Source organism: Amblyomma americanum, chromosome 7 (assembly GCF_052857255.1).
Source record: "Amblyomma americanum isolate KBUSLIRL-KWMA chromosome 7, ASM5285725v1, whole genome shotgun sequence".
Classification (NCBI taxonomy): domain Eukaryota; kingdom Metazoa; phylum Arthropoda; class Arachnida; order Ixodida; family Ixodidae; genus Amblyomma; species Amblyomma americanum.
This window is the reverse complement of record NC_135503.1, coordinates 163,817,942-163,845,827: the sequence shown is the minus strand read 5'-3', so window position 1 is coordinate 163,845,827 and position 27,886 is coordinate 163,817,942. Positions and strand designations below refer to the sequence as shown.

At 46.1% G+C, this 27,886-nt stretch overlaps 1 protein-coding gene across 7 annotated transcripts in view; it reads right to left on the bottom strand.

Moving 5' to 3' along the window:
- LOC144096738 (F-box DNA helicase 1-like) overlaps positions 1–27,886 on the bottom strand; it is a 289,125-nt gene that overhangs the window by 91,180 nt on the left and 170,059 nt on the right. For all 7 annotated transcript variants that reach the window (XR_013306837.1, XM_077629588.1, XM_077629586.1 and 4 more), the window contains one exon: positions 8,395–8,494. Coding sequence is in view for 6 of the 7 variants with exons in the window: in XM_077629588.1 (XP_077485714.1) it covers positions 8,395–8,494 (100 nt within the window). In the remaining variant the exon portion in view is untranslated. The remainder of the gene's footprint in view (positions 1–8,394; positions 8,495–27,886) is intronic.

Genomic DNA, 27,886 nt, shown 5'->3' with positions numbered 1-27,886 from the left:
TCGTTCACCGCACCAGCTCCGCCTGCCATCCCCAGACAAATGGCATGGTTGAGCCTTTTAACCGCACCCTCGGCGACATGCTGGCCATGTATGTTGATTCCGACCATTGTGACTGGGACCGCGCTCTCCCTTCTGTCACATATGCTTATAACTCCACTGCTCAAGCCACCACCAGATTCTCTCCGTACTTTCTCCTGTACGGCCGTGAGCCTTCTTGCACAATGGACAACATTCTACCTTACCGCCCTGATGCTTCCGAATTTACAACTCTTTCTCAAGCCGCAACTTATGCCGACAGCTTGCCTGGTCCTTCACTTCTCACACCCAGCAGTAGCACAAAAGCACCCGTGATCCCCCTGCACTTCCTCCCGCTTACCTTCTTGACTCTTTGGTCTGGCTCTGGGTACCCTCCTCAGGTCCCGGCCTTTCCTCCAAACTTCTTAGCAAGTACCAGGGACCCTACCGTGTTCTTCAGCAGACATCCCCCATCAATTACCTCAGCGAACCCTTACGCCATCCCCCGATCATCGTCGGCGAGGCCGCGCCATTGTCCACACGACCCACCTCAAACCATACTACGACCCCGCTGTCGTCACATCGCCCTAGGCCGCCAGGATGGCGCCTTTTTGCCCGGGGGAAATTGTAAGACTGGCCTTCGGCTTTGGAATCTTCAGAGGCTGGCGCTTAATGAAGAAGACGACGACAAGCGCCAAACGCTCTGTCCCTCGTGCGTGCTCTAGACTGACCACTGCCTCTGGTCTGTACCCAGACTGTACCGCTGGTTGTTCGCGACGCAGTGCTTTGCAAGACGTTCCTTATTACACAACACTCACTGTTACGACTACGAGGTTGCAACGCTAACATCAAGCTCTATATGAAACCACTCTAAACGTGCTGTGTAAGAAAATAAGCAAGAAACGAGTCGTACCTGCCCTGTCCTCGAAATTCCTTGATTGCCCGCGGGTACCTGCGACGCCAGGCTATGATGTCACTTTGCTCGATCAGCGCAAGGTTCCGTGTTCTATTTTTCAAATGTAAATCCGATGTCTTTCACCAACCTCTACAATGTCCCTTTCTTGAAGTTCGGCAGGTCGTCGTCCTCATTGACAGCCTTTAGCACACTGTCCAGTGTTCGGACTTCCCTCTTCACGTACATACAGTGCACTTCCAGACAGATGGCACGGACTGTGAAGCTGTCATTCTTGACCGTTTGCGAGTTTGAAGTCTTTACGTCGCGAGGTCTCTTTCTTAGGAGACGCCAAAGACCCACACAGACGCTCCGCCTTGATTTTTGCAACGGTACGGGGAGATACTCCGGTGTCCTCGCTCGCAGCACTAGTACTTCCCGAACAGACTTCTCCGGAAAACAGATCCTAGTACGGAAGTACACATTTGCAATTACTTCCTTGGCGTGCCTTGACAGCTTGGACGTACAAACCTTCGAGAAAATGCGTACAGGAGAGATGGCAAGGGCTGCTAAGCTGGACACTATTTTCTCAAAAGTGAAAAGGAACCGGAAAGCGTAAGTCGAGAGAAAACTTACGCCAACCAATATATTGGTTTTCTCTCAACTATCTCAAGAACCAGACGGACTTCCGTCGAAGATGTTTTCATTCGGAAAGAGTAAACATGGTGGCCAGAGTTGCGGGGACAGCGAAAACGTGACATGGAAAAAGACGACAAACGCAAACTACAAAATCACAAGCTTCGATCGATTCCGTCGCAATAAGAGCGTTTTTTGTCACGCTCATGACAAATGCATTATCCATGAAGCGTGCCGACAAACCATTTGTTATTTTTCGCTCACCACAAGCAACGCAATATTTTGTGTCGCGGAAGCAGGTTGCGTAAAAAAGAGTGCTAGCTTTGGCAGCGTTGCACCTGATGTATGAAACGGAGTATAAGAATAATGAAGTTCCTAATATGAAACCTTGGGGAACACCTTGGTAACTGCTACCTTATCGAAACAATATTCATTTATGCAAACATACCGTAAGCGGTTTTCTAAGTAGCTGGTGAGCAGATCTCGGGGGCATTACACATATTGTTACGGGAATAAATGCCCAGAGCACGGCGTAAGCCGACCAGGTGCCCTGGGTGGAAAAAGAGGAGGCACGGGGAGCGTGTGGAGGAGCGAGCGCATGCAGAGACGAAGATAAAGATTCGGGGCCACCGAGCGGTGTTCCTGGAGCTCTCTCCGACCAGGCGTGGTTTTCGTTGGGCGGGACCGCCGTCCCATTTCAATATGCTGTACCCTCGTAATTTAAGGAGAATAATATGCTGTAAACAATCAAATATCTTTCAAAAATCCAAAAACAAACCTAAGGGGTACATTTGCTCCTCAATATTCTCCATGATTTTGTGTTTAAGTGTGAGCAGTATTTGTTCGGTGGACCTGTTCTTTAAAACCTGTACTATGAAGAAGCCATAACGTTATGTTTATCACAAAAACTTTGTAATCTGCAGTTAACTGCACCCTCAGACCTTGGATAATACTGGCAATACTGAAATAAGCCTATAATTGGAGATTTCACTCTTGTCACCACCTTTATAGATTGGACACACTCGTGCAATTTTTAAGTCACCACGGAACACTCCAGTTTGAAACTTAAGATTTATAATGTAAGCCAGCACCTCAGGTATAGATACAGAAACATATTTTAACGGCACAGCTGCTATGTGGTCGTGATATGCTATTCTTAATGTTTTTTTATTAATGCTTCATTGGGAGTGGTCGGTGCGAACACTACAGAATTTGGCAACGGTGAAATGAGGTTTGAGCAGACGGGTTTATCAATTATTGGGATGCTTACGTTCATGAAAAACTGATTCATAGCTTTTGCTGAGCTGGAACCAGTCAGTTTACTGCTGGAGGTTATTATTTCATTCAATCCCATACCGAGTTTTTATTGCTAAGGCTATTTATTTCTTTCCAGACTTTGCCCTGGTCATTTTGAATTTTCAAAACCCGCTTGATGTGATAGTTTATCTTGGCGGTCTTAAATTGGTTGTTAAGTTTATTTTTGAATTTCTTAAATTCTTTAAATATGGCTAGAATCCCATAATCTCGCGAAAACCACACTGAATGTGGCAGCAGAACGAATTGCACACTGCCGTGCATCCAGTCCAGTTTCGATTTCAGCTTCACATCCGTAAGGCTTTGCGCGCATTGTGCGTTCTTACTCAATAAGACGCCGCTTGCAAAGTGAAAAGGCTACGATGCAAAATCGAAGTTGCATGCCGTTGAATACACACTGCACAACAGGAACTATGCAGCAGGGAGACAGTTCGACGTGAGTGACGAAAAACTATCTGGAACTAAAGCCAAAGCCACTTTTCGGTGTAGTGTCTGCTCTTTTTGTTGGTGCATTTGGCAGCTGCTATACATTCTTTTATTACCAGGACAGCAGCTTGGGCATGCTGGTTACTCACTTGTGACGGAACAGCGCAGAACAACAGGACAAGGGATAAGCGCCGACTTAGAACTCAGTTTATTTCGAAGAAACATGGCTTCTTATAACATCTTCACATCCTCAAGAGACATGTGTCACAACCATATCTTTCAAGCAGTCCACAATGACAACCGAAGATTTGAAATCATGAACATTTGTAATCACATTTTTAACGTATCCAATTCTTTCTTCGTTAATGGAACAGACGGTGTGCTGGTTGTGCAGACTCGCTATCGAAGCGGCCTCGATTATTTCACGGACTAACTGCTCTTTGTGATTAGCCAGTGCTTTACATTTGCCGAACTGAGGTGCACAAGTTCTCGAGGAGCGGTCTCTGCAATGAATTCTAAGTTTCTGCAAGCTTGCTAGAAATTCGTTTTGGCTCTAGTAGTCTCTCGTTCGTGCACCTGCCAGTCTGTCTGGCCCTATGTATTCTTTCCCACATGTCACCGGCAATGAATAAACGAGGCCTTCGGTACACTGCACCACAAAAGGGGTTTGGTACGTTATTATGCATTCGTTTTTTTTTTTGGTCGGTTTGGAATGGAATCTACTCGTTTATAAAGGCTTTTTATTTCATTAGGGGCAGTCATCCCGGCATTCACGCAAGTTTTTCGACACATTCTTTTCAGGCGATGAGAAACGTGAACTTTGCTACCACCGGCCCCTTTTCTTTCCTTTTCCTTGTGTCATCTTGCTGCTCGGGCCTAGCCTGCATCAGGTGCTTTTTCATCTGCTTAGCAACAAATACCAACAGGTACGAGGGGTAACCCGAGCTAACAAGCCGTTCTGTCTGGCGAAGAGAGCTCACTTCCATTTTATGAACACAGGATTTCCTTAAGCCATTCGTCAAGCACAAGTTCACAATACCCTTCTTGGTCCGCTTTGAGTGAGCCGATTGGAATGGCATCGGCGCTTTCTCCCCTCTGGGCTCATAGGCCCAGCAAGCATGCCCTCTGGTGAACTCAAATCTGCTGAACTCCAAATCTGGTGAGCTCGTAGATCCAAAAATCTTAAGAGACCCTTGAGCAGGAAGCTCGTGCATGACTATAAGTGGCTGCAAAGCTTGTGCAAAGCGATCCACCTCTTCCATTACTGTTTCTAGAGTATTCGGGCCTTGGCTGCCACAAAGAACAAGGTAGTCATCAACATACCCAAATACTTTTTTAATGCTTGCACCAGCGAGGGTTACATTAAGGAGTAAAGGAGCAATGCATACACACACAGTGTTTCTGAAGATGCACTTCTTCCTCCCAGAGGACGTAAGTCACTGACGTAAGACCTCAGAGACTTCAGAGACAAAAGGTCTCAGGTGCACTGCTAAATGTTCCAAGAACCCCTGAGAAGACATTCCGAAGGCGTTTTGAAATGCGTCCAAACCGCGCGTGTCTATGCATTCTTCAACAGACATTACTTTTTCATGCGGCATGGAATAGTATAAATCTTTTACATCAACTAAGCACGCGGCAAAGTCACTGCTAGAACTGCCATTTAAAAACCTAGCTATATCGTCAGAAGATTTCACCTGAAATGGGTCGTCGATTGTTAGCAGTTATAGTTTCGCTTGCAAGAAGATGCCAAGAATCTTTTGCCAAGTGCCTCCCTCACAAATTTTTACCCTCGAGGGCCAGTCTGGTTCATGAGTTTTTACAGTGAAAAATTCGTCCAAGTTAGACTTCTTGCAAATTTTTATGCCTCGAAGGAGGCAGTCAAGTTCAAGTTCTTTGCAGAGCCTCATACCAGCTGACTTTGCCTTCCTAGGAGCTGATGTTTCGTGCTCGTCAAAAACAGAGCCGATGGTTTCAAACGCCTTAGCTTTGTACAAGTCCTTGGGAATCACAGCACAGCCCCCCTCTTTGTCAGAGGTCAGCAGTGCAAGGGAATTGTCTTTCAAGTACCTTACGGTACGGCCCACTAGGAGACTTCTGTCGCACAGCTGGTAGCGACCAAAGACATCGACTCCGTCCGAAATACACCTTGCACTTTCCGAATCAGGGCCTGCCTTGCCAACGCATCCAAGGACTTCCAATGTGATTTCTAAGGACTTGTACAAAGCTAAGGCATTAGAAACCATAAGCTCTGTTTTTAAGAAACCTTGTGGTAGAGCATTCGCCTCGCATTCGGGAGGTGCTGGGTTCGATCCCCAGTGCCGCCGGGCACCCATCGGTTTTCTAATGGGTACAAGATTTCCCAGGTCTGGTGCTTGGCTTTTCTGGGGTGAAATGCTTGGGAAAAGGATCATGTACCAAACCGTTGTGAGCTGGCACTCGCAATGAAGACCCCAGAATAACAGCCTGAGGGGCGAGTTGGTGCATGATGAAATGAGCTCACGGATCGGCTTGAAGAAGAAAGCCCTGTGCAAAAAGAGGCACAACAAGCACTTCGTATCCTGTGCTGTCGGAGTGGTGTACGAAACCCCACTGATGTGTGGAATGGTCTATATAGGCCAGACAGGTCGCTGCATTAACGGCAGGGCACCGGGAGCATGAGAAATCCGTTAGAAAATGGAGGCGGGTCGATTTGCCTTCCCATTGTAAATATTGCAAGTGTGAGCCAAAGCTTAATGGAATAAGGACTCTGGGCAGGAGTCGCGATCAGGTGGCATGTGAAATTCTTGAGGCTTTTATGATCAAAAAGAAGGGAAGCAATTGTGTTAGCGACTCTTCGGTATCCCTCCGTAGAAATGAAGTTTCCTTTCTTGATAGTTTTTTGTGACATCATGTACTGTGCGACTTTTCAGGCCTGCATTTCTAGCGACCGTCTGTTGTTTGTTTACTTGGGTTAATTTTTGTTATTGGTTTCATTTTTCTTCTTTTTTCTTTCTTGTTGATTTTCGATTTCTGACTACTTTAGCTTCATATTGTTTGACTGCTTTTGCTGTGGTTGTTATTTGTTATTGTTTTTTTTTCTACTTTTTATTTCTTTTTTGTTTCTGACTGCTTTTGCTTCTTATGTATGACTCTGCTGTTGCTACGCTGGTTTGACACTGCTTTTGCTAAGAGGTGGCCCCTCCTTTTCGTTTCTAATTAATTTTATCAGAATCTGCTAGTTTATCTGCAGGGGTTAAAATTTTTTTGTCTGTTATCCTGATGTTGCTGCTTTTTATTCCACGTGCTGGGTTCGGAGCGATAATGCGACGAGTACCATGCCTGAGCTGAATGTTTAAATATGCCACCTTTCCGTGTAAAAGACAGTTGGTAGTGTGCGCATGTGCTGTCCCTTTCTTGTTAGTGTCCTTGTTGCGCTGCCGTTCATTTCATCGCGATGAAGGCCCTAGGTGTACCGCTGGAAGTAGTTGCGGGCTCCTGTAATCCAGTGAATTAGGAGGTGACACTAATGATGAACCTGGGAAGGGCTGGTGGCAACCCTTTCCCAAGACCCGAAGCGAGAGAGTTCATGCGCCACGGCAGCCTAAATATAGGCTGCTGCGGCTGCGCCTAAGTCTCAAGCAGAATCGCTGCAGGGGAATCCCCGCTGACTAAAGTCATTAGGGGTAGGGGCATCCCTGTGTAACCCGAGCCCTCGGGGCCACTCGGGAGCACTGCTGGGGTCTGTCCTCATTCCCCTCCGGGAAACCTGGGCCATCTCCGGGAAACGTTGAGGCCTGCGGGCGTCTCAGTAGGCTAAGAGAACGAGGGCGAAGCGAAAGCAGAACTGGCACTTGCGTCCTTTGAAAGTCTGTGAGTAGTACTGCTGTGAGACCAAAGGGGTGTGGGATGAAGCCCACACTCGCGCTTCCGGTACGTAGGCGGTAGGTCCTGACTTAGTACACCAGGCCTGGCGTCAAATCCAAGACGCTTAAGAAAACTTGGTAGAATCAGGTTCTTGTTAAGAGTGTGGCACGAAGAGATTGCCAGAAGTCAAGGGCGCCTCGGCGTCTGGCCGGGGTGTGTAGCATGGAAGCGCACCATGGAGAGCAGCGACCCTGCCTGTCTGAAGCTCGTGGTTTGGACCCACACACGACCAACGAGGTGGCAGTAGTTGATCGGTCCACCACGCTCGCTGGGAGGGCTTTTGAGCTTGAGGATGACCAAATCTAAATTGGTACAAGAGCAGTCTCTGGTGTGGGGGTCCACCAGTTATTGAGCTGCGCTCTAATTTATGGGACTCGCTCCTGGCAAGTGGTCTCGCCCTGGCCTATTCCGTGTATGGCTTGAGGGAAACTCTTTTGGCAGACTGAAAACTTCTTACTGAAGTGGTGGCCTAAAGGTTTGAGCATCCCCCTCGCATTCAGGAGGTGCTGGGTTCTATTCCTTGCCATCGGGTACCCACCGGTTTTCTAATGGGTACAAGATTTCCCCGGCCTGGTGCTCGGCTTTGGTGGAGTCTTGGACCAAACCGTTGTGTTGACGCGCCAGTGATTTGTTCCGCCGTAAGCCAGCCCTAAATCCGCCTTATGCAGTAGAAGCCCACATGTGGTCTATGAGGCTCTTTCAAGCCCACAGAGACGGGGTTTGAAGGCGCAGGCTCCTTTGCCAAGCCATGCAACCCTAGCAAGCTGAACATCAGGCCGGGGCATAGCTGGTGCCCATTTTGAGGAAACCGGTGGGTAACCGGTTAGCAGCGGGGGTCAAGCCCATCACCTCTCGAAGCGGAGGCGGGCGCCCTACCACGAGGCCACGGTTTGCTACAGCACTGAAGCTGTAGCAGGCCTGGCAAACAGAGCTGCAGATTTGCCGCTTTGGTTTGCTGGCACACAAGGAACTGGAAGTGGCAGAAATGTGTGTCACACAAAGAGGGGGTGTGACTGCGTGATGCAGAGCATGTAGCTGTTTCTTTGAAGGATAAGAAACCAGGAGTTGTTCACAAAGTGCCCCTGTACTTGTATTACATTCGGTAGATTTCCTAGAAAATGCAGGTTATTTTCCTGCATCCTTTCAGTAATGTATTTCTACTGCAACGATGCTCCACAAACAAGTTTGGAAGGGAGACAAGGACTCACCCGGGGCCTCCGTCCCTATGATAGTCTTGTCTGTAACGCCCTTGAGGACCTCGAGTGTGCACGAGGCCACGTAGCCAATCGCAGGCCCAAACCTGAAAGACTAGAAGAGCCACCATAGAGTTGGCGAAATTCCTCAACAAACATTCGCCGGCTGTGAGGCACAGCTCGGTCTTCATGCGTTGCGAATATGGAGGGACCCTCGCTCGTGTTGCATGGAGCACAAAATGCCGCCATTCAAATGCCTTGCAAGTAGGGTTGTGTGAACATTTAAAAATTCTGAGAGCATTTGCTATTCACTTCACACCCCAACTTCTACAGTTTGATCCTTTTAAATGTTCAGAAATTACGCAATTTCCCATTCACCTCAACTTGCAGCATTTTCAAACAGTGCTCATTATACCGAATTTGCACGACTGTAGTCAACCCCCTCCATATTGCATGTGCAAAAAAAAAAAAAAATGGGCGTGCCCATTGGCACATTCCACGACAAAAGTGCATTATTCACTGGACTACTCGACCACACTTACACCATCGTCCTCATGCCAGTTTCACATGCAAGCGAAAATGTTTGTAGTTCCTACTGCCGCAGTAGCTCAAACGGCAAGAGCGACGAGGTTCCAACAAGTTGTAGATCTTTCCCCACAATGCGCCGCTCAATCTCTCAATTCGCTCATGTGCTTGCATGTAAACCAGCCTCTAATGTTGCCATCGCCATTGCTGCTGTGGTCCGACAGCACATTGTTCCAACGTCGTCGTCCTGTGAAATTCCACACTTCGCAAACAACCACACCACGGCATTGCATATAACCGCTGAAAATTTTGCCTCGCAGCAGCCACCACACCTGTATTACCCATTCCAAGAAGTCAGACTTGCAGCCTGATGTGCAGTTTGTTTCTTCAGCACAGAGAATGACAGCCATCTTGAACGTAGCTGTGAACGAGCAACAAATTTTTACTTGACACAAAGCACTAATGCCAACTAACGAAGCACACCGGTAAAAACTGGTAAAACAGGGTTGGCTCTTCAGCCAGGTACCGACCCTCCCCGGAAGCGCTGTCATTCCAAATGGCCCACCTCTGCAATTGGAACAGCGGTCCTTCCATCAACTGTCTGCACTCCCATGAGCACCAAGTGCGCAGTTAAGACAAACTAAATCGAAAATTCTTCTGAACAAGAGCGCAGTAAAGCCGAACTCTACTGAGCAGAGTCACAGAGCAAAGATAAAATTGCAACCACGCCATGGCATCCTTGATATTTCATTTGCCTTACCTTTCTTGATGGTGTCATGCTTTTGTTTCAATTGTAAATCGACCCCCCAACTTCGGATTTTCAAAACTGAAAGAATAGGTCGACTTACAATCGTGTAAATACAGCAAGTGCAGCCTGTCACATCAGTGAACTTGTCCTTCTAGGTATTCAATAATTTCGAATATTCGGTCAAAAAGTAAAGTATTTGATATTCGATTCGATCCGAATGTTTGCTGAAGTGTGGTTTCGGTTCATCGTACCTCCTCAAGGGTGGCACCTCAATGTGTGCACAACCAAAGCCCCGACTTTGCGTCCTGAGCCTGTGCTCCCACGCATATGTCAGAGCCTGTCTGCGCATGCTTGCGGCAACACACGCAAGCAGGTGGAAGCGTGGCGCCCAGATCTGTACCTGGATGGTGTCTGCAGCTGTGCTACCCACGGTGTGCACATACCGTAACCGGTGTGGCGGCATGCATTAGTACAAAGATAAATAGAAAGATTTATCGCAGTGTAATCCGCTTCCATGTGCCGCCAGTGTGCATGTGCTGACTGGTCTTATCGGGACAGGCGTGCAAACACCTTGTGTCATCCTCAGAGCGATCTATGCATGAGCAGTGGCTCCTCAAGGAAGCGAATCACGCTGTGCTTAATCTCTCCACCTGGTGGAAGCGCGGCTTTCTTGCAAGTTCTGCAGAACAAGTCTGAATTGACTGCAGCTGCCACAGCTGCTCTTAAATCTCTGCATGGAATTCGCTAAACAAGCACACCAGTGCAAGCAGGAAGGGGATTTAGAACGAGACATATGGGAATGGGTGCCCCTTTCTGACGCCTGATGTGGAGTGGCACTGGGTATGTGGTATGCCTAGCAGCTGTCACTGCTTAAAAGCAACAGCTGCACAAAGATGCAATCGCAGTTAATAGCAGCACTTGAAGGCCCCACATATAAGCCTGGCACCCCACAAATACATCGGCACTGCATGTAGGTTGGAGGACATAGTAGTAGTGCTAAAACAACAGGGACGACAGGATAGAAGAAGACAACACAAGCGCTTGCATTGTCTTCTTCTATCCTGTCGTCCCTGTTGTTTTAACGCTATTAATATGTCCTCTCAATCTAAACACCAACTAGCCCAGCTTTCTACCTTAAATGTAGGTTGGCTCCCCAATTTCTGATGGCCATTTGTGCTGAAAATTGACACATCTTCATTGCATCTGACAAAGCTTCGATGCATTTCCTCTTTTTTTTTATGTAGTGCCTTGCAGGTTTGAAAATTGCATGATTTTGAAATTGCTTATTCTGCTGTTGAACCTTTTTTATGTGCCAGAAGCATTCAAAGTATTCGGTTCAAAATTATTCGAAGAAAATTACTATTTGCACATCCTTAGTATAATCAACACACAGCAAAAGTGCATGCACAGCAATGCTAAGCCTTGCATAAAATCAATAAGCAAAGCCAAGTATATCATCATGCAGCATACGTCATCGCATCATGCCATGATGCACTCGACAAATCGTTGCAAACCTGCCGACGGCCATTTTCGAACACCAAGGCAAGAGCTGCGGCGTGCACGAAAACTGCCAGTGTAGAAGAACGAGCGTTTCGTAGTGTCTGAACTAGGCAAGAAACAAGCAGATAAAAGAAACAAAAATCTCGGAGCAAGAACGCCACTGTGTTTGGATTCCTGTCCTGCGAATTCAGAAGGTAGCTGCCACTCTTTGCACGTTGTGCTTTGCCAGCAGTGCCAGTGCCCCTCCGCAAGCAAGGAGGTATTCCTTAGTATTTCGTAACATTCAGAACATGAAAACACATGCTTTATGAGGTTATATGCTGATGGTTGTGCCATATACAGGAATGTAGAAAATGATTGTGATGTTAGCAGTTTGCAGAATGATCTGCACAAAATTCATGCTTGATGCACTAAGTGGGGCATGTCTTTGAACAGTGCTAAATGTCAACTTGTGTCATTCACCCGTAAACGCTTTCCTGTGAGATCAGTCTATAAATTGGATGGACTACTTCTTGAAAAGGTCCAACATTACAAATATCTCAGGGTCTATGTTTCAGAAAATTTAACATGGAACAGACATATTGAATACTTAACCTTAAAGTCATCTCGTATGCTAAACCTCGTCAGACGTAATTTTTATAAAGCCCCCCAGAAAGTAAAAGAACTGCTTTACAAAACAAATGTTCATCCGGCACTCGAACACACTTGCGCGGTATGAGACCCTCAAAGCCCTAATCGTATAGAAAAGCTTGAACGCGTGCAAAACCGCGCTGCAAGATTTGTTTCTGGTAATTATAACTTCCGTAGTAGTATTACATTAGTTAAAGAGAACCTTGGTTTGAAAACACTAGCACAATGCCGATTGACTGCAAAATTAGAACTTTTTTCCCGAATTTACTCTGCTCTCACAGGCATAAATAAGAACTTGTACATTTCCCCCCCACTTCATCTCTAAACGATGTGATCACGAGCTGAAAGTTCTTAAAATGTGCTGTTGTACTGATGTCTATCGTAATTCATTATTTCCGCATGCTTCCGCACACTGGAATAGGCTTCCCAAGAACATTGGTGAATTTAAAACATGTCCAGAGTTTCTGTCTTTATTGTTACACAGTCTGCCGTAGATTAATATCACCCTGCTTACTTCATATCTTTTGGCTGGCATTGCGCTTCACGCGACAGTGTACCTTTTCCATTTCTGTGTTGTGATATTTGAAACCCGGTGCCCTGAAGACCATTTGCTGTCGATATGACTTATCGATGTTACATATTTTGTTACTTTCTTGCTTTTACCACCCGTGCTTAGCTGTTTTAGGTTTCTGTCACATGTTCATTTTCCTCCAATTGTCCCCCCATACAATAATGCCCTTGTGGTGCTGCAGGTACTTGTATAAATAAAATAAATAAATAAACTGTCATGGAAGCATCAAGGGGGCGCAGTTTTTGAATCTTGAAAAATGATAGGTGTAAAGTTAAGAGACCGGAAGCGGGCAGTGTGAGTGAGGGAACAAACATGAGTTAATGACATCGTAGTCGAAATCAAGTGGAAGAAATGGGCTTGGGCAGGGCATGCAATGCGAAAGCAAGATAACCGCTGGTCCTTAAGGGTAACGGAGTGGATTCCAAGAGGACGCAAGCGTAGCAGGGGGCGGAAGAAGGTTAGGTGGGCGGATGAGATTAAGAATCAAAATTGCCGATTGAGCGAGTTGGTGGGACATGATTCGAAATGAACAGCACGGAAACAGATGGGGACACGAGAAGAAAAAACACTGACGACAGGACGGGCGCTGAGTGACAACTCTTTATTTTCGACGAAAACCCAGCACAATACATGCCAAAAACCACGTGATAGTCAGGGGGCCAAAGATTAACAACCTAATCCACAGTCATCAAAGGGCGGCCGACACCAGTATGAACCAGAAGGAAAAAACCCCATAAAATGAAAAAGGGCGTAAAAATTTATGAAGTGAACATATCAAAAAGCACTTTAACCAGCAAAAAACCAAGGAAAACACACGTGCCAAACAACATCGTGGCCAAAGGGCGGTGTCAAGAACACTTCAACAGCAACAACGAGCGAGCCTAAAAGGACCCAAGCAAGCAAAACAAAAGCAGAGTCAGAAATCTAAAATCAGATAAAACGTCATACAACCATACGGGTGCCACAAAAAGCTAAAAACAAACGAAAACAACTTAAAATGGAGCAATAACTTGTCAACGCAAACAAGGTAAGAGGTAAAAAAAACAGTCCACATGTAAAACACAATTTGGACGATTACAGCTTATGAGCCGCACCAAAAGCCTGAGGAGAAGTATGCGCACCGGCTAACATAAGAAAACTTCATGAGCAGACGGGAAGTGGCAGGCGAACATGCAATCTCAGGAATCCTTAGCATGGTCAAGGAAGCGCATTTCTTTCTCGTGCAGTGAAATTGAGGGCATGCTTACACAACTGTCCCCAGCCATAGCAATAAAGTAGGCCTCAATGACCTCCCTGTCTGTTTTGTTTTTTGATGTTGCTAGGAACCTTGTATCCTCTAAATAGATTTACACTTGTGGCGAAGCTGGTTGCAGTGGTCAGCGAGATTACCTCCAGACCCTCTATCTACGTTGAGGAAGTTCTCCCTGGCCCTGACATTAAAGCATCTTCCAGTCTGGCCTATGTACACACTACCGCACGTTGGGGGTATCTGATAAGACAACCCCAGTCCGGCAGTGTGTGTACCGTTCCCCGTGTCTCGTAGTGCAGGTCGCCTGTCTCAATCATCAATAATTACGGAGTGTGCAGTAGAAGTAGGCGGTAGGACAGTTCGAAAAGATACCAGGAAGCTATCTTAGGTGACGAAAGATCTGATTAAGAAGCGCCAAAACATGAAGGCATCTAACACTACCGATAGAACAGAACTAACGGAGCTATCAAAGTTAATAAATAAGCGCAAGGTAGCCGACATAAGGAAGTTTAATATGGAGAGAATCGAGCATGCTATAAAGAACGGAGGTAGCCTAAAAACAGTGAAGAGGAAACTAGGCATAGGTAAAAACCAGATGTATGCATTAAGAGACAAGCAGGGCAATGTCATTAGCAATATGGATAAGATAGTTAACGTAGTCGAAGAGTTCTACACAGACCTGTACAGTAGCCAATGTAATCAGAGCGCTAATGAGAAAGACAGCAGTGCACAGCAATGCGTCATCCCGCCAGTAACGAAAGATGAAGTAAAGAAAGCCTTAGAAGCAATGAAAAGGGGAAAAGCAGCTGGGGAGGATCAGGTAACAGCAGATCTGTTGAAAGATGGAGGGGACATCGTGCTAGAAAAACTAGCCACCCTGTATACGCAATGCCTTATGACCTCGACTGTACCAGAAGCTTGGAAGAATGCAAACATTATCTTAATTCATAAGAAGGGAGACGCCAAGGACTTGGAAAATTACAGGCCGATCAGCTTACTATCCGTTGCCTACAAAGTATTTACTAAGGTAATCGCTAATAGAGTCAGGGCAACGTTAGACTTTAATCAACCAAATGATCAGGCAGGCTTAGGTGATAGAGAAATCAGGTGATAGAGAAATGCGCAGAATATAACCAACCTCTATATATAGCTTTCATTGATTACGAGAAAGCATTCGACTCAGTGGAAACCTCAGCAGTCATACAGGCATTGCGTAATCAGGGGGTAGAAGAGCCTTATGTCAAAATACTGGAAGATATATATAGCAACTGCACAGCTACTATAGTCCTCCATAAAGTCAGCAATAAAATTCCAATAAGGAAGGGCGTCAGGCAAGGAGACACGATCTTGCCAATGCTGTTCACCGCATGTTTGCAGGAGGTATTTCGAGGCCTGAATTGGGAAGAGTTGGGAATAAGAATAAATGAAGAATCCCTAAATAATCTGAGATTTGCTGATGACATTGCCTTGCTGAGTCACTCAGGAGGTGAACTGCAAATCATGATCAATGAGTTAGACAGGCAGAGCAGATCGATGGGTCTAAAAATTAACATGCAGAAAACCAAGGTAATGTTCAACAGCCTAGCAAGGGAACAACAGTTCACAATTGGCAGCGAGAGCCTAGAAATGGTGCTGGAATACGTCTACTTAGGGCAGGTAGTGACAGCTGTTCCGGATCATGAGAGGGAGATAACTAGAAGGATAAGAATGGGGTGGAGCGCATATGGCAAATTCTCGCAGATCATGAGTGGCAGTTTACCAATTTCCCTCAAGAGGAAAGTGTACAACAGCATAATCTTACCAGTACTCACCTACGGGGCAGAAACGTGGAGGCTAACGAAAAGAGTTCAGCTTAAGTTAAGGACAACGCAGCGAGCCATGGAAAGAAAAATGATAGGTGTAACGTTAAGAGATCGGAAGCGGGCAGAGTGGGTGAGGGAACAAACACGGGTTAATGACATCCTAGTCAAAATCAAGAGAAAGAAATGGGCTTGGGCAGGGCATGTAATGCGAAGGCAAGATAACCGCTGGTCTTTAAGGGTAACGGAGTGGGTTCCAAGAGAAAGTAAGCGTAGCAGGGGGCGGCAGAAGGTTAGATGGGCAGATGAGATTAAGAAGTTTGCAGGCAAGGGGTGGATGCAGCTGGCAAAGGATAGGGTTAATTGGAGAGACATGGGAGAGGCCTTTGCCCTGCAGTGGGTGTAGTAGGGCTGATGATGATGATGATGATGATGTGTGGCACTGAATGAAACAGCTTCCAATGTTGCAAGTTCTCAGGCTGACTAGTCTGCTGCAGATGATAACTGCACCTTTTCCGGGTGGCTACCACAGTCGTGTATCACGACGGCGGCGTCCTGTAGCGGCGTCATGCTTGCAGTGCCCTGAAAGCAAGCCTTGCAGGTGCCTGATATATATGATGCACCTGCGGAATCCAAGTAAGCCATTAATCTAGAAAGCATCAAGAGTGGTAACCCCAGTCATAAATGATTGCAAGCTAGTATGCATGTATTGAGGCGCAAGGAGAGGCATATTTATTTCACGCCCAAGCATGTTTCTATACGTGTCCTCAGACTCACTACATGCGTTTTAAATTAAGACGCGTTAAGCGCAACCAAAGTGGACAGATTTTGGCCTGGTTAATATACTAGCACAGTTTTTCAAAAACACAAGAACAAATGTTGAACAAGTTTTCTGTTCCGTAGCATGTGTAGCTCACGGAAGTCCATTTGAATACTGACCCTGTGCATTGGCAGGAAGCTTGGTTGCTTCAGAGCGTTTCCTTACCGGGGTACATATATTCTGCTCTGCAAATTCTTCCGCCATTCACAAAAAAAAAACCGGACCAAAAAAACAAAAACACACTGAAAAGGAGTTTGACTTCAAAAGCCGTAGTGCAGCATCAATGGCGTCATGTTTCCCGCAGTGCTGCGGAAGCATAGCCAGTGTTGAAGCTGCCAGGCGAGTGCGGCGATCAAGTCTTGTTGCCAAACTAATCTCAAAAAACTCTTGCTCTTCGGAACAGTAAAGCCGAGAAAGAAACTCTACGAATGCAACAGAAAGCCAAGGAGCCAGCAATCGCGCCAGCCACGCTCCAACAGCATTGTCTGCTCTGTCCTACTATGTGATTACTCATTTGAAAACCAGGTGGCGCTGGGTATCAGATTTAGGGTAGAGTAATCACCCCAAATGAGGGAGCAACACAGAAACGCACAATAGAAAACAGTGTGGAACTGATGAATCTTAACTGGAAAAAGGCAGAAGCAAATATTCCAAGATGTACGTCAGCAGGGATCGACGAAATTCCACTCAAGCTAATTAAAGAACTTGGTCCAAGAGGCAAGGAAACGCTGATAAAAGTATTGGAGGCAGTTATAGCGAATCAGCAAATTCCGCACAGCTGGAAACAGAGTAAAATGAATTTGATTTATAAAGGAAAAGGCAATAAGACGAACATAAAATCTTTCTGACCGATTACGATAACATCAGTTACATACAGGCTGGCGATGCAGGCGGTGAAAATAAAAATGCAGTCATGGGTAGAAAGTAATAGAATACTCAGAGAACTTCAGAACGGGTTCAGAAGTCGTAGGCGCTTAGATGATTGCCTGTTCGTGCTTACCCAGTGCATAGAAATAGGCAAGGCGGAAAACAGACCTCTGTATTTAGCCTTCTTGGACATAAGCGGTGCATACGACAATATGAACAGGGAACTCCTGTGCAACATATTAAAAGGTGAAGGTGTCAGTCATGAGGTAATTAATTTTCTACAGGAAATATATCGAGAAAATGAAGTTGAAATAACATGGGAAGGAATTAAGAGTACAACTATCCAGATACACAAAGCATTAAGGCAAGGTTTTCCCCTATCATCGCTGCTGTTCATGTTTTATAAGATAAGTATGGAAAGAAGGCTACAAGGAAGCAATCTAGGTTATGATCTCTCATACACATTAGGCGGAAAGGTTGTTGAGCAACGACTACCAAGTTTAATGTATGCGGACGATATTGTACTGTTAGCAGATAGCCAGGAAGATTTGCAAAGTTTGGTGAATTGCTGTGGAGACGAAGGAGGTTTCAGTCTAGGTTTCAGTTTTAGTGCACATAAGTCACGTGTGATGGTTTTCAATGGCACAACTGATCAGGAGCTTACAATACAAGGCCATGAAATACCCCTAATGGCCGAATACAAATATCTCGGGGTATGGGTAAACAACAGGCATATGTACACGGAAAAGCAAGAACAGTCTCTCATAGCAAAAGGGCGAAGAGATGCCGGGATAATGAAACATAGGGCATTGTGGGGGTACAACAGGTATGAAGTCCTCAGAGGTATTTGGAAAGGAATAATGGTGCCGGGGCTTACTTTCGGGAATGCGGTTCTGTGCTTACGGGCAGATGTTCAGTCGAGATTAGAAGTAAATCAGAGAGCTGTTGAAAGAAAAGCACTAGGTGCCCACGGGAAAGCCACAAACAAGGCAGTACAGGGGGATATGGGTTGGGCAACGTTTGAAGCACGGGAAGCTCAGAGTAAAGTACTATACGAAGAACGCCTGAGGAAATTGGATGATGACAAGTGGGCAGCTAAGGTATTTAAATACCTATACAGAAAGAGCTTTGACACACAGTGGCGGAAAAGAACTAGGAAGCTGGCCAGTAAGTATGCCAGACACGAGGGCGGAGAAAGAAAGAGCATTAAACGACAGGGTAAAAACGCGGAAGGTAAAAATTGGATAGATTCAATGGAAAAGAAGCATAGTGTAGAACTATATCGATACTGGAAAAGGCAGATCAGGAAGGAAACGTTTTATGATAACTCAAGAGCCAGTGCCCTCCTCTTTGAAGCTAGGTCAGGGTGTCTTAGAATGTGCAACTACAAAAACAAATTTAACAAAGAAGATGACACATCTGCTACGTGTGGTAAATCTGTAGGAACAATAGAACACCTGATACTAAAATTAGCAAGTAGTGAATGAAAGATTGGTGGCTCAAAAGTAGAGAGGTGACATAAGGTTAAAAGTGTAGGAAGGCGTATATAGAGAAAATAGAGAATTTTAATAACTAACTACACAGTTAAACAAAAATAAAGGAAAAGAAAACTGAGCATGGTGGCAACTGCCATCAGCCCGTTTCAAAGGGGACGCTCTTACCTTCCATGCATCTATCCAGGAGCGCCTCCTAGGCAGCGCAGGTTCCCTATAGACTCTGTGCATTCTGAGTCTTTCCGCTGTTCTGGAGTGCGTGTCTCCCCGAGGCAAGGAAGCTGAAGTAAATGGTTGAGCAGCTGGCGTTCAGCTGTGTGGTCCTGCGTCCTTTCTGACCTTCTGGTCCTTCCTGGGTCCATGACATCTGATGCAGGTGCTGGGTAATGCACCCCATGCTCTGGACCGCAACACCAAGCTGAGACTCGAGCCCCCTGAAATCTCCTACCACTGAGATTATGTGTACCCACCAGGGTAGCCGAAGGCTCCGAGGTCTTCAGCCGAAATTCAGGCCTCCCCAATCCAATCATACCGCAAGGACACAACCAGCTGCTCCAGCACCACCTTCAGCCTTCTCGCAACCCCCATTAGGATGCAGGCTACAAATACTTCGCCGTCCTTCGTGTTGTAGCAGCCGCAGGAGCTACCGACCTTCCAAGGCTTCCCAGGCAAAGACCCAGAGGACTGGCTGGAGAAGTTTGAGCACGTCACCCAATACAACAGGTGAGCTGACGATTCGAAGTTCCAACATGTGTTTTTTCTCTGGACAGTGCAGCTCAAACCTGGTTTGAAAACCACAAGACATTAACCACGTGGATTTCTTTCAAAAACCAGTTCCTGCCAGCTTTCACCACCATGCTCCGCAACGAACGGGCCGAGCTGCTCTTGCAGACTTAAGTTCAGCTCCAAAACAAGAACGACCTCGTTTACTTTGAGGACATGATGAAATTGTTCCGTCGGTCCGACCCCAACATGCCCGAGGAGAAAAAAGCTCCCTCTGCTAATGAGGGACATCAGAGAGCCAATTTTGTTGGCTTAGTGCGAAGCCCGCCTAAAACCGTGGCAGAAATTGTGTCCAAGGCCACTACCATAAAGCAGATGCTTGAGCTGCAATCCAAGCAGTACGAGCGTCCATCCTCCCTGATGACTGCCGCCGTCGTCGACGCTGGTCGCCCTGACGTGCTTCGTGAGACCATACGGGCCGTAGTACACGAGGAGCACCAGAAGCTCTTTTCGACGACTCAGGAGCTGCAACTGTCATCCCTTTCAGACATAATTCGTGAAGAGGTTCAGCAAGCGCTCACACCACCCGAACCTCTGCAACCAAAACAGTCACAGGCAACGACATACAACGCAGCCATTCGTTGTGGCAGCCCACCTCCAAGTCTCCACCAGGAGGCCCCTGCCTACATCCACCCAGCATCCTTAGCTTGAACTCCTCTGCTGTGCCCATGCAAAAGCAACGTTTGGCACACTCCCAATCATCGCCCTCTGTGCTACCACTGTGGCAAAGCTGGCCACGTGTACCGCAATTGCTTCTACCGACGCATTTAGTGCTGAGGCACCATGACCGCAGCCTGGTCAGCGGCCCCCAAAGATTGACAATTACCTGGCCGCAGCGTCTGGTGCGTCATATGTATCAGTTTCTCGGTCGCCGTCCCCCCGATATTTCTCCTGTCCGTGACGTCCATATGACAACCTGACATGGGGACGGTCGCCTAGTCCCTGTTACAGTTTCGTTTTCAATCAGTCGTTCACATGGCACTGCCTCTGGGTGGCAGTGCATGTGCTGTTTGCACAATGTAGCCGTTGATGGCGCACGCGGAGCCGGTACGCGTCTTGGCAAAGGCCGTCATGCTCGTGACAAGTGGTGACGAGGATGAAATTTTTCACTACTAAATACGAAGGCCAATGCCTCTTTGTCAAGTTGGCTCTAGTTTTTCTCTGCATGAAACAAACACCTAGAGGCAAAAGCAATGGGCAGTTTCGACCATCAGATTCTCGGTGTGCCAAACTGTGCCAATCCCATATAGAGGCGCATCAGAGCTGACACAGTGGCTTTCCTGGGTTGAAATGCACAAGGACTGGGGTGGATGCTATTAACTGCTTCAAAGCACTGAATGAGTTTTCTTGCTCTTTTTCTCACATCCATTTCTTCTCGTTCATAAGAAGCATATGCAGAGGACTGAGGCGTATGGAAAGGTTTGGTAGAAAATGCCTGTACAAGTTCACAAGTCCCAAAAAACTTTGAAGTTCCTTGACGTCACGGGGTGCAGGTGCATAAAGGATGGCAGATATCTTGCTCAAACTTGGAGACAGCCCTTGTTTGCTTATGATGTGTCCGAGGTATTCAACTTAATTCACGAAAAAATGACACTTGTTGAACTTCAACTTAAGCCCAACATCACGGAGTTGAGACCGGACATCCTTGAGGTTGCAGAGGTGCTCTGCATCATTCGAGCCAGTGACAAGGACGTCACTGAAATATACTGCAATATGTGGCAGCCCCCCGAAAAGGTTCTCCATCTCCCTTTGGAACAAGGGATGACACACCGAAAGGAAGATGTGCGTACTGGAATAATCTCATGTGTGTAGAGATTGCGACATACTTTCTGGCGTCTTTGTTGGTAGGCATCCCTCAAATCTAGCTTGGTGAACTTTTCACCTCCTGACAGCATGGCCCACAAGTCCTCAATTAAATGGTAATCTCCACAAAACTAGAAACGGCAACCTTTGGAGGCGAGGCTGCTCATTGGCGAAATGTGAAAGATCTGCTACCGCTGCACCCCGCCGGTCACACGATTCCAAGACGCCCCGACACCGCCTCGACGCACCAGTTCTCCGACGCAACGAAGCGAATTAGTGCTGCACCGCAGCCGTGACCACACTCTGCAATGTTCCTAAGCCCCGACAGCTGCGACCGCCAATCTGCACATTACCAGCAATGAAGACGACATAACAGCGCTCATGGACACCAGTGCCGACTATTCTGTCCCTAGGGGGCCTTTCGCCGCAACTCTGTAAAAGGTGACTACGCCTTGGATGGGCCAACTTCATATTGCCGGAGGTTACTTGATCGCGCTGATTTCCGGGGTAACGGTCCAAGAAAAAAACATACCTGGCAACCTTCGTTGTACCCACCAAGTGTTCCTGCGATGTCATCCTTGACTTGGCATAGATTTCTTAACAGAAAATGGCGCTGTTATCGATCTTCAATCTACGCTCTTCACGCACTTATGAGAGATTTAGCTTCCGAGTGCACAGCCAAAGAGAAGTTGTGAAATGAAAGTGCTTAAATCTGGCTCGTTTCGCTCTAAAACGATGTTTCTCATTGTTTAAGCCAGTGACATTCTCAACAAAGTGTGCACTACACAGCGCTTCTGAGCGACATATGGCTCTCTATATCCTTGATGATCACGTCACCATCCCGCCCCGTTCGAGCGACCATAAAATCATATATGCTCTATTTTCATTTACCTCCGCTCAGAAGTACCCATCCAAGAAAATAATAAATCTTTATATAAAGAAAACTATGATGCAATAACTGAAAACCTTAACATGTATTTTTCTGAAAAACCAATCCGCATTCAACACTCACTCTGTTTCCGAAAACTGGTTGATGTTCAAAAATAAGTTAAGGGGGGGCACGGCTCTTTCAGGCCGAAAATTCGCGAAAAAATTCGTTTTTAAATTTTGTCATATTCGGATTCAAGAGGCCATTTTGCACCTGACGTCGAATTTTTAGAAAGAAATAGCCAGTATTTGCTTAGTAATAGCCATTTAAATCTCCGAAGGCACACGAGTTGTCTTATAAATTGAGGTCAAATCATGCCTCGCCGTCGCTCAGTACCTATGCGCTCCCCCGATGCTGTTTTGGTCTCGTTCGAAAGCTCGCGCCTCCAGCTTTTTTAAAAAATCGGTAAGCAACGATGGGATTCTTTCGTTCGTGGACAAAGCAACTGCAAAGAAAACGTGCGCGCCACATTGTCATCGGTTAGAAAAGCCATGTGATCAAAATGGCGCTCTGTGATTGGGTAGGCTTGGCTGCTCCAGAAGCGCGGCGCTATTTTGAGAGAATCTGCCGCGCGGCGCGTGTGGATGTAGGATAGGCCTCATTCTCACAGCCGGCTTCCTCTGCGGCGCGGCAGCAACGGAGATGAAAATTGCGGCAGCAACGGAGCGGCGAGGTGTTGTAATCGAAAGAGGCGGCGGACACCTGCAAACCAGTTTGGGTGGGCGCTCGCTTCTCCCACGTGACTCTACGTTAGTGCTTTTTTTTTCTCTCACGTGGAAAAAAAAAAACGGCGGCGGCGACGAAATCCGAAGCAAATGCTAAAGGAGCGGTGAAAGGCCTCTGTAGTCCGCTTGCGCGTTGCTTTGCTTGACTATTATCGCAGAAAAAACGATGCGATCTCGCAAGCAGTGGAAAACGTTTGAAGTTAGTTGAATAACTTCGCGCAACTCCACAGTTTTTACAGTGAAACACCACGCAAACGGCACCAAAACATATTTATACGAATAGAGAAAGCTACTATTAAAGTGCAGCGCGTACGGCAGTCACATTATTCTGGTCAATATGAACAGAATCGAACACAAGTAGGGAGTAATGAACTCTGTTATCAATACAGGAATGGTTTCCAGGGCTTGCTAGATTGGTCTTTATACTAACATTCGAGAATTAGGCTAGCAACACAGTTTGGAGAATATTTTACCAGTATCGGCTAATTGAAACAATGAGGCCCTAAAAGCTAGCAACAAGTGAATGGGATTTCAATGCAGCTTTCATCGCAGGAAGTGGCAAAAAGTCGCAAGCTCAGCGGATTGGTGGGGACCTTCTTCCAATGTTATTCCGTTGTTGTTTTAATCTCTTCCCTGCTATTATATTTCTTGGTCCTCTTTACTGTCTTTGTTTTTATTTGAGTTTGCTTTTCTGCTCTTTAGCTTATCTGCCCCACCACCTCTCTCTGGAGCCCTCCACTACGGCACCTCTCTCTTCCTTTCTTCTTTCACTGCCTCATTTATCCCTTCCCTTGGCACGGTTCAGGTGTCCAACAATATATGAGACAGATACTGTGCCATTTCCTTTCCGCAAAAACCAATTTTCCAATTTTCAGGCTAATTTCAATGTGCTGGATACGATGGTAGACTCTAAATTTGGCCCATCCTATTATAAAACCAGCGCTTAATAACACAGACAGAGGACGAGACCAGACACACTGAAGGCGCTGAGCATAATGAAGAATGAGCATAATGAGCGTGCAACCATGAATGAGCCTGCCCGACATGATGAAGACCTCCAAATTTGGTCCCGGCCATTGCCAAAATGCTTTTGCTCGACCTTTGGTATAACCATGGTCAAAGCCTGCCTAACTTTCTTTTTTGCACTGCACAGTCAATTAATTAGTTTAGACTGACTAGCTAGCTTTTTAAAAATTAACTTCTTGTTTGCAACAAGGTACCGTACGAGTAATTTTTTCTACAACCTATAAAAGAAAGTTTGAGAAATCCAAATACTTAACAGTGGAGCTATTTCAGCGTCCCAAATAAAAATTCACTAATCGTATATCGCACGCCCAGTGCAAACACAATGCTCAGTCGGAGACTCGTTTAGCTGGAACACTTGGTATATTGCAATATGAAATAAAACTGTCCTCCGCTCTCTGTTCCTTGGCAGGGAGTGCTCTTCGGGGCGCAAGGCGCGTGCATCTCTCGACGGAGAAAAGAGGGGGAGGGGGCTTTCTTTTGCGACTGCGCACCCATGCACCCGTGCATCGCCGCCGCCGCCGAAGCCGCAACACTCGCCAGCGCCATCTCTCGCTCGCAACAAGCAAGCCGTAGGTCACGTGAGGCGAGCTCGCGCTGTGACTGGCGCATTTTTTATGGGGCAGGGCTCTGTTGCCCCCGCTCCACGGAAATGTAGAGCAGGACCCAGCGGCACCGGCCGCTCGATTTGGGGGAAAAACCAGCCCAAAAACAGCCCCCTCCATCAGCTGCGGGCGCGACGGAGGCAACGGAGCAAGGAAAAAAACCGGATGAGAGAAAGTGGCCTGTTTCATCGGTTTGGCGCCCGGAAACGGAGAAAACGCAAAAGGCACAAGGAGCCTGGACTATCGTAGCCTCCACAGAACGAAGGTCAAAGTGCGGATTGCACACTGCCAACCGCATAGTGAACAGCCGTGAAGGGCGTCGTGGACCCACGCCGTCAACAACGACACATCGCCAGTGCTGTCACCGGCTCTGCTTCTGAGCAACAATGAAGAAAACGCTGTACGAATTGACACTGGAACTGACACAGCCTCAGCAGGGCGAAGGTCAAAGTGTGGTTGGCGCGTTACCAACCGCGTCGCAGACCTGCGCCGTGGACGACGGGCGACCTCCAGTGCCGTCGCCAGCTCTACTCCCGAGCAAAAACAACGATGTGCAGTTCGAGTCTACGCCAGCCGCGTAAGCATCGATGCTGGAATTATGACCAATAGCGATGTGATTGAAACTAGTGCCCTTGAACGAGTGATACTTCATTTTGAATTGATGCTAGTGACAACGTGAAAGACTGAGCCTTTCGTCGCGTCTGTCTCTGAGGCTCCACCAAGAAGCGGAAGTTATCTGTGGGAATCATTAAGATGGGAAAAAGGTGGCAGAGAGATACAATGCACCCTGATTATGCCCCTGGTGCATTCCTATGAGTTTGAAGTTGTTCCTCTCGCATAAAGACGGTTGGAAACGTTTTTTTTTTTTTTCATTTTCTCAAAACGCCAATCTTGACACATTTGCAATAGTGCAGGGATGATATCTCTGGTTCTAGGCGGACTAGCTTCATAATTCTTTCCTTGTTGGAAAGATAAACTCACAGATTGTGCAATAAGACTAAATCAAGACCAGTTGCCAATCAGTATGATATTAAAACAATACATTTTGTTAGAGCCACCATATTCAATTTTCTCGGGTAAAGTTTAATGTGCTGTAACTTCTGTTCAAATGGGCCTAAAACAATAATTTTTGTCTTATTGCACTCCATGGACATTCTAGATCATGTCTGTATACAGAAGTTCACAATCGCATTTACCGTTACAAAATTAAGTTACCTGCATGTTCCAAACAAAGATTGCACAATATTTTGAGAACAACTTGTTTCACAGAAAAAAATAAAAGCATATTTGAAATCAGCATTTTGAAATACATAAACTGGGTAAGTTTCATGAATATTTCATGAATATCTGATTCATCAAGAAATAAGAAAAATAGTTCTAAGAGGGGTATCCCCCTTAAATCTGCACTCTATATGTTTATCCCGAGGGTTACCTTCCAAGATAATCACAATAAGGCATAGTTTACCAAGCATCAAAAACAACTAGAAAACAAGAATAAACGGCTGTTTTGTACAGCTAAATGTACCGACAATTAGGCCGCTTGGGAAAAATAACTGGCATCTGAAAAATCATACATACTTACTTGCAGTCCGTAGTGCCAAGCACACATTTTATCACACGCCAACTGCTAATCACTGCAATCCTAGACAATTTTGGAAAGTTTTAAAGCCTAAGCACAGTCATGACATCACACTGACTAACGATTCGCATGAAGCAGTTGCTGACCATAAATGTGCAGAAATATTTAAGAATGCATTTGCATCTGTTTTCCCTAGTGAACTTGACGCGCCTTCTCAGTTACCATCGTTCAACATAGAAGCCATCATGCCAGCTATCACGCTTTTCACAGATGGAATCGCTTCTATAATTGACAACCTGAAACTCTCATCAGCTAGTATGGACATAGTTAATACAACAATACTGAAAAATGTGAAATCCACATCACAAACGCTCTCTTCTGGGATAATTCCAGATGACTGGAAAACGGGGAAGGTCGTTCCAGTCTAGAAATTAAGTAACAGAGACCCACTCCTGCATTATCACCACATTTCATTAACTAGCGTACCCTGCAAAATAATGGAACCTGTCATCCCTACTCTCAAATTATAAATTTCTTAGACTCAAACAATTTCTTCCATTCTTCACAACACGGGTTTCATAAGGGTCTGTCTAGCAAAACCCAATAAGCACTGTTCCTTCCCAACTTGCCCACAAATCTTGTCCATAACATGCAGACCGACGCCATCTTTCTAGACTTTGTGAAAGCTTTTGATAAAATTCCTCACCGTCGTTTATTAGTAAAACTTTCACAGCTGAACTTACATCCATACTACAATGGACTGAGCAGTCTCTCACTACGGTAACTGTTCTCAATCAGTCTTTGCTAACGGCCACCTGTCTAATAGCCTCCCGGTTACATCAGGCGTTCCACAGGGATCTGTACTCAGTCCCCTACTGCTCTTAATATATATTACTGATTGACCTGAAGATGTTTCCTGCAGTATTCGAATTGCTGACTGTGTTATTTACCGGACTATTAATAGCTCTAGTGATCAACTTAGTCTTCAGACAAATCTTAACAGCGTACTTAATTGATGCAACAACTGGCTAATGTCCCTCATTCCTAATAAATGTAACTCTTAACCTTTTTTCGTTGCCACAGTCCGCATCGCTTCCAATATTCCATTGCTAACACTCCAATTGAATTAGTATCATTTTATAAGTATCTAGGAGCCATCTTGTCTTATGATTTATCATGGCACACCGATACTGGCAACATAATTTCAGCATCGAATAAGCCACTCGTTTTCTCAAGTGCCATCTTCGCCTTGCCCCCCCCCCCCCCCCCGCCACACACGTAAAATTACTTGCATATAAATCACTTATCAGACCAAAATCAGAATATGCCTCTGCCATATGGAACCCGCACCAAGTGTACTTAATCAATGCATTAGAAGCAGTCCAAAATCATGCCGCTAGATTCATCCACCCTTCAAACTCATACGATGTCAGCATTTCTTCATTGAAAGCGATATCAGGACTACAGCCCCTTTCATTCCAGCATCGCACTGCAAGTCTCACCCTTTACCACACGAATTATTTCATTCTTCACTCAATCGGTCACCGTATATCACAGCAGTAGTAAGCATACCTCATAGCACCAGTCATCCCCTACAAGTTGCCCCGCCGCCATCGCATACTGCCTACTGCCACCTTTTCTGCTTCATTCTTTTTTCAATCAGCAACGGACTGGAACGGCCTACCCAAGACACTTCCCTTCATCATCTACTTTTCAAGAACGTGTAACTGATCACCTTCAGTGCTAAATAATATTTGCTGTTTGTTTGTTCACTTCAATTAAACCCCACCCTTTATGTAATTCCCCCCAAAAAAGGGGGCCTTTAAGGCAACACACTAAACTAAAATAAACTAAAATCA